Source organism: Ctenopharyngodon idella, chromosome 10 (assembly GCF_019924925.1).
Source record: "Ctenopharyngodon idella isolate HZGC_01 chromosome 10, HZGC01, whole genome shotgun sequence".
Taxonomy (NCBI): domain Eukaryota; kingdom Metazoa; phylum Chordata; class Actinopteri; order Cypriniformes; family Xenocyprididae; genus Ctenopharyngodon; species Ctenopharyngodon idella.
Window position 1 is genome coordinate 7937818 of NC_067229.1, and position 8107 is coordinate 7945924.

Sequence of the window (8107 nt, forward strand, 5' to 3'; positions counted from 1 at the left end):
AAGTTTTTTCAGAGCGAAGGCAAAGTTTCTCAGGGGAACGTTTTTTCCTCCCATCTCATATTTTTTCCACCACCATGTCCCCTTAGGGGCTCCGTACATAACAAGAGATGAGCAGTTTACAGCAGAAAATACCAAGAGAAATGCTGTATACCATGATGCAATGGGCTTTGACTTTCCTTGTTGTATTATTTGATCAGACCAGTGTTGTTATTGTTAACTAAAACTATTAAAAACTGTTTTTTTTTTTTTTAATTAAAAAATCTGAAATACAATAATAAAAAATATAAATATAAACTTAAAATGAAAATTAGATTGGCAAGCTGAAAATTACTAAAACTAAAACTGAAAATTAATGCTAAATGGAAATAAATGGAAAAACAGCACAAAATTACTAAAATTTAAAAAACAAATGTTAATTCAAAATATAAAAAAAAATTTAAAAAAAAAAAATACTACAATAGTATATAAATAAGACTAAAATAACACTGAAGCTAATACATTATTCAGCTGTTTTTTGCACAAAATTTATATAACAACAACAACAACAACAACAACAGTGTGAAGTGCAGTAAAAGGTTTACAGACATCACATTGGGATGTCACTTGCTGAATTAAACATGCAATGTAATGAGGTCACGTAGTTGAAGAGAGCCGTTTGGGCTGGGCAGTGCATAAATGGTGCGATTGCACTTTAGGTGACCAGAGTTTGAGTCACGGCTCAAGGTCCTTTCCCAGTCCAATTGCCTTCTCTCTTTTCCCATGGTTTCCATCCAGTCCTCTTACTGCCCTGTCTAAGTAGGCAAAAAAGCCCCCAAAAATATAGCAAGCTAGTTTTCCATTCCAAACATCTCCTATATATAGAACAAACTCATTTTGGGATAGATGAGCCAGCTGTTTACTTGTTCGCTTCTTCAGAGATTTCAAATTCACGTCAAAAACAAGGGAAGTCTAAAGAAAGAAAGAGCCTCACAGCTGTGTGTATTTGTACCTGCATACAAGCGTCTTGTGGCTTAAGATCCTCGACAGACTGGACAAACCTGTCCAGCTCGGCCAGACTCATGACCTTGGAGTGACGGAATATAAGAAACAGAGGAATGAGAATAGACAACATAGACTCTCCACGCCATGTGTGTCCTGCTCAAGCTCTGTGCCCTTCATGTATATACTACTGAATGTATATGTATATGACACAAACATATGAGTGTATACGCATGTCTATACGACATATGGAGGAAGCAAATTTATTTCCCAAATAAAGAGTTCGTCTATATCTCCTAGCACAAGTGTGTCCGTGTGTGAACAGGGTTGGGCTCCTTATCTGCAAGAACACACTCCGATCTGCTCCAACTAAACAACTTGCATTGGGACTATGGCTGGCTCATATAGGTTTACAAAAATATATACAAATTGCAGTATGGGCCTTTCAGGATATTTGATATATATTCTAATATTTAAAATGGTAACTTAATTTGTTTTTGCTCAGTTTGAGCCTCTGAATAAATCTAGGTATTTTTTCCTCCTTGATTGAATATTTCCTCCATATTCTCACTATATCAGACTATAGGAGACATAAAAGCCAAAAAACAAAACACATAGGCCAATTTTTAGAATTTTATTTTTAGATTTTGCTCAATAAAATAATTGTTCCATTTCAAAATATTAGATTTTTCTGACTATTATGTTATATGTCAGGCTTTACCAGGGTTAATATCTTAAAACTAAACAATATCTGTCATAATTTTTTCATACTTGCAAGACAACAAAGTAAAAAATATTTTAAATGAATAGTCTTTAAATTGACAGCCAAATAAAAAGTACATTAAAATTCACATATTCACAAGGTTTAATTTAATATAAGTGAATAAACTAAATAGCCTATTCAAAATGTTGCAGAGCCCTGATTGTGCATTTGGAAACCAAATTCGCTTACTTCAAGTTCAATTTCAAACCAGACTCAATCAGCACCCTCAAAATGCAGCTTACACTTACATAAATAGTACCTACTATGAATCTGTTGACCAGGGCTGGATCACGGCCCCACAAGGCCCCTAGAGTCATTTTTGGAGCCCTCCTCCAACCGCCACCACGCGACAATTTGTAGGCTAACTGTACATTAGATTAACATTAACATTATTTAAAATAAATAAATAAAACAGTAGTCTGGGGTCCCAGTGGTCAGTGTGCGCACGGGCCCGAGGTCCACAGGATCCTCATACAAAAGTGAAACAGGCAGGAGGAAATAAACAGATATAATTGGTTTCTAATTAAACTCAATGTGCTGCAGTGATAATTCACAGGTCTGTTTGTTTCACAGTGTGTGAGCACAGCGGTGGAATGGATTATATCTGAATTACGCACATGCAAATATACTGGTACACCTGCACACAAACCTGTCAAGCATGCACACAAAGCCAAACATACACTACAGTTCAAAAGTTTGGGGTCAGTAATATATTAAAAATAATAATAATAATAATAATAATAATAATAATAATAATAATAATAATAATAATTAATACATTTGTTCAGCAAGGATGCATAAAATTTAAAAAAGATTTCTATTTTCGTTCTGTTGAACAAATTATTCATCAAAGAATCCGGTTTCCTCAAAAATACTGTTTTCAACATTGATAATAATAAGGAATCAACATATAAAAATGATTTCTGAAGGATCACATGACATCACAGGAATATATTACATTTTAAAATATTAGGGCTGGGTAAAAAAAAAAAATATCGATTTCTCGATTTTAATCGATTCTCATTTTTACGAACCGATATCAATTCTTAAATCCCAAGAATCGATTAGTCTAGTCTGTTTTCAGTTGAGGAATGAACAGAACATGTAGCGCGCCTCCCATCCAATAAATCGCAATAATCTTTGTGCTTTGTTACTTTTGATATGAAGCAAAGTCTCAGATTTCAAATGACGTTCATCTTATTATGAGATTCAAAAAATAAATACCGTATTGGCGCTGTTTAATGTGGCGTGACAGATCGCTGTAGCGCCTCAGTAAAAGAGAAGTGGCAGCACGGAACGCATGTGAACATCCTCTCCGCTTTAATACCAGTTACAGCGCGAAATAAACATGACTAAACATCTGAAGGTATGTTAAAATATACAGTACAACTTACCGAAATCCGTATCATGTCTCGTGTAATAGCTCAATCAGTGTTTCAACCTCGGAAAGACGTCAATAAAACAGCTTGTAAACAATGTCAAGTAACGTCACATTTACCTCAGAAAAACATATTCAGTGACCATAAACTTGTTAGTCAGCTAGAAAAGTGAACTCTAGAAAGCAGCATTCTGATAAATACATGCACCGTTACATATTATAATTTTTAATGTTCTTCAATATTTAATGTATGTTTGAATAAATCAGTTATGACAGCCACGATTTAAATGTTTAAAAAAACATTGAGTGTAATTTAAGTGTTTGCATATAAATAAGTTAATTTTAACCTTCAATATTATAGTAAAGTAGTACCAACTGACTCCCCTGTGTAGTTTACAGCATTAGTTGAGAGATTTTTTTCCTCTATCAAATTTGCCATGTACTGTAACTGATATACTACATCCAAAATAATCGATATTGAATTGAAATCGAAAGCATGTGAATAGAAATCGAATCAAATCATGAAAATTGTGTCAATACCCAGCCCTATAAAATATACTCTAAGAGAAAACAGTATTTTAAATTGTAACATTTTAATCAAATAAATGCAGCCTTGGTGAGCATAAGAGACCTCTTTCAAAAACATATACATATTAAAAGAAAAATAACAAAGATAACATTCTCCATAATTTTTTGTAGGTTATTAAATTTGGGCCAGAACTGGGCATCTTAAGGCACATTCACACAGAGATTTGTACAACGGTAATAATATTTGTAATTATTCATTTAATTGTAACTATTATTGGTATCATAGGCAACTAACCCCAGGATTAACTTTTATAAATATAGTTTTATAGCTTGTGTCTAGCCTGTCTGAAAACAGAACACACACACACACACACACACACACACACACACACACACACACACACTTTAAAGGTGTACAGCAGGGTCAGACCACAGCCATGTAAAGTCCAGGGAAAATACTGCAAATAGAATCGCTTGCGGCAAGACAGACAGTGACGCATCCCTCACACAGCTGGGTTACTAGCGTGTGTCATTGTTCGCACCCACCTACCCAATGGAATCAGACGGTCACATGGGGTAACATGACTGGCACCAAGGCAGAGAGCCATTTGTGAGACCACCCCGTCCACAAATGTAAGCTTCACTTTCTTCCATCTTACAGAGGGAGTACAGAGCCTACTTTGAGCTTGAGATAGAGGGCTGAGCTGGAATGGACTTAAACAAGTGTGCTAATTCTTCAATGACTTCTAGGAACCTGGACCACCAATCACTAATTTGATTTTACTAAATTAATAAAGATGCTGCAGCCTGCAACAACACTGCTGGTGAAATACAGCACCAGTTTTCTAAACTATAAAGATTGGGTTTACAAAGTTGGTATACTGTCATGATTCACTCCCAAGAGTCTATCACTATAGCCGCCATCCTTCTCTGACTGACAAGAGGATGTCTGAAGGGAGGTAGCTGATAAAGAGGGAGGAGATCCTGAAAGGTTCAGTTAGGGAACAACATCAGGGTTCAGATTAAGGACATGGGTTGGGAGAGAGGCCGAGTGCAGGACAAGGAGAAAGAAAAAATAGAGACCTCTGCTTGTGTCTGTCACTACGACTTTAAATCAACAGCTCTGCTGGATGCAGGCCTTCATATAGACACTGATGTTATTGAGAAAGCAGAACCATGAATGCGTGGTGACTGTGTCAAAGGGAGGCCACAATAAAAGAGCTACAACAGCGATACAATAGAGCTACAGATGAACAAGCCTTCGATGACAGCGAATCTGCAATTAAGATACAATAGAGATTATATGAGGGCACAATAAAAGTGAAAAAGATATGCAGCCAAAATCAGCTTTTTGCCACACCTGGCAATGACAAGTTATTATTTATTTTTTTTATCACTAATTAATTATTTTTACATTTTAAATAATAAAAAAAATACTTTATTATGATAAATAAAACATATTACCCTTTTTACAATATAATATAATAATTATTACACTACAGCTGCTAATAAAAAGTTACCAACCAACTGGTTTTAATTGTGCCCCAAAGGCTGCTTTTTTAGCATTTGGCACTAGGCAAGTGGTCATTCTGGACTGTGATTGGAGCCCTTTATACAGGGTCCTCAGGGGACATGGCTACAGACTGCAGAAACAGTCAAAAACAATCATCTTTTTACACAGTTACTCTACAGTTAAGTTACTAAAGAGATTATATGAGGGTGCAATAAAACTAGAGAAGACTTGCAGCCCTTTGTACAGAGTCCTAAGAGGACATGACTACAAGGTGCACAATAAAAGGCTATCATCTTTATCTTCATCATCATCACCACCACAGCAAAGCTGAGAAACAGCAGTCAATAAAAAAAAATAATAAATAAATAATAAAAAAGTAGAGAACAACACATATACACACAGCTTAACAACATACCAGACAGTGACATAGACTGGAATCCAAAAGTCTGACATTGCAAATCTGTGACTCAAAATTAAATTTAAACCTGAAAAATAAGTAGTATTAGGATTTTAGGAAAAATGTAAAAGAAATATTTGGGATATTTAAGTAAATTTGGATGTTTTTGTTTTTACTGAAGCACAAGATGCTCATTTGATCATTCTCAAATCACACTGGATAACATGATCATCAGGTATTGTGGAGCTCATGAAGCTGTAGTGCTGCTGTCACTAAAGCAAAAAGGGGACAAACTAAATTCTGAAATTCATGTTCATCTTCAGTTAAATTTTTCACTCAAAGAAAATGCAAACCAGAAGCATTTTCACTAGACTTTTGCACCCCAATGTATGTGTTCAAAACAAAACATTATTCTTGTGTCTTACCTTTCAGCTGATCAGTGACACTGTGTCCGACACGTTCCATCACTCGTCCATCCTCCCTCTCATAACAGTCATCCAGAAAACTTGCTGTGACCTCCGACAAGTGCACCTTTCCCGCCACACCCAGCTGTTCCATAAGATTGGCCAAGTTGACGTCGTTAGACCAGACGTCAAACTTAAAGCGCTTCATTCCCAGAATACCACAGAGCACGGTGCCAGTGTGCACACCGACGCGCATGTCCACAGTCTCCGACGTCTCCTGGCAGAACTGCTCGATGGCCTGGATCATCCCAAGCCCCATTTCCACACAGCAGTATGCGTGATCGGTGCGTGGCTCGGGACAGCCCGCCACACAATAGTAGCAATCTCCTAGAGTGCTGATCTTCTCGCAGCGGGTCAACTCACAAAGTCGGTCGAAGCGACCGAAGAGGTCATTTAGCAGTCCCACCAGTGCATGGGCGGACTTGTTGGCACTCATTTTGGTGAAGCCCACAATGTCAGCAAAGAGGATGCTGACCGGCTCCATGCGCTTCATATTAAAGGGCCTGAAGATTATTTGTCCACGAGGAATAGAGTTCTTCTTACGTTTGTTGCTTTTGGGGCTGGACGTGGTTGCGGCAGCTGCAGTGGCAGCGGAGCACGTACCTGCGCTGTATCGTTTCCCTGAGCTCTCGCTCTCCTCGTCTCCCTGCTTCATCAGCTCGTCCGCCACAAGCCGCGGCATCACAGAATGGATCATCCGCTCCTTCAGCGCCTTCTCGACCTCCAGATCCTTCCCGTGCATGATCGCCTGACCTACCTTGAGAAAGGTACTCCGAGAGCGCACTTCGGACATAATGAATATATGGATGCCAATAACGTGTGCGCACAGGTGCAGCAGGACTTTACCTGGGCCGAGCCAGCTCAGAGTATGCCAGAATGAATTTCCTGACTCTGCGTAACTACCATCCAACTGAGCAAGGTGCAGCCAACCTAAAGCCTCATAGAGGACAGAATACAGCAGGCCAAGAATCACCGACACATACAGGGGCAAATGCAACACACTGTACAGCAAAAGCAGCACCTCCATACAGAGTGAAAATGTCCCAACTGGTGATATACAAGGAGCATTTTGAGAAGCAGGTAGTGACTGATTGTCTGCTTTCTGGCTATCAAAAAGAGCAAAGAGAGCGGTTTGCGTCTGTGGCGCCAGGGTGATGCCAAACATGATCACTGTAAGGAGGAAAGAGGCGTGGTTGTAGAATCGCACATACGGCCGTGAGAACGTAAACCAGAGAAGGAGAAGGCACAGCACAAGAAACCCTATCGTGGGGACCAGGAAGTTTGTAGGGTCACACCTGCTGCTATTGATCCCAAAGTAAATCCCCCACAGCAGCGCAGCAGTGGCCAGGTAAAACAGGATGTAGCGGAATCGTCTCTGCATCTGCGGGAAGCAACGTTCCCTGCATGCCTCCTCTAGTATGGAGGAGTCAAACTTGGGGTCCCAGCACTGCGCGGCAGACCTCTCGAACAGCTGCGGCACTCTCCGGGGACGAGTCATCATGGCCCTAGGAACACCCAACTCCCCTGAGCTGCAGCTTGACGAGATACTATATTTGCAGGGTTTGGAGGAGCCCATGTCACCAGGGTCAACCTCTTGGTCTGGACCCACCTGTTGATTGCGGCTGTCAGTTATCCGCACAGTAACAGCTCCCCCTTCACTATCACACCTAACCTCCGTCTCGTGTAGCGGCTGGTGCTGCTCTGGCAATGCCATGCCAATGAGACAACAACTGACTTTTAATTATCACATATCACCTACTGCTGACAGTACAGAGGAAGTGGCACTTGAACATGGATTCTTAAGAGTACAAAAAACACAGTTTGTATTTGAAAAGAGTCCAGCCGGAACAGAATTCCAAGTGCATTCACTATGAGGATGGACCGTCTTGGACTCTTGAGCAGTTCCTTATCCTTGCTGGGATTACGTCAGCACCCGGATTCCATTATATTCTATGGCTCAGGGGCGCGTGAACGCGCATGTGTGTACTTTTGCTCCGCGAGACTGACGCAGTGTCATCCACTCGAGCCTCCTTTTTTGAGCACATCGTTTTTTAATCCGCATTCAATACAACAAGAGCAAGTAAGT

At 39.6% G+C, this 8107-nt stretch overlaps 1 protein-coding gene across 1 annotated transcript in view; it reads right to left on the bottom strand.

The window, feature by feature from the left end:
• adcy9 (adenylate cyclase 9) overlaps positions 1-8100 on the bottom strand; it is a 39532-nt gene extending 31432 nt beyond the window's left edge. The window contains exon 1 of the mRNA XM_051909063.1: positions 5983-8100. Coding sequence (XP_051765023.1) covers positions 5983-7735 — 1753 coding nt within the window. The 5' untranslated portion in view covers positions 7736-8100. The remainder of the gene's footprint in view (positions 1-5982) is intronic.
• Positions 8101-8107: the final 7 nt, after the last annotated feature.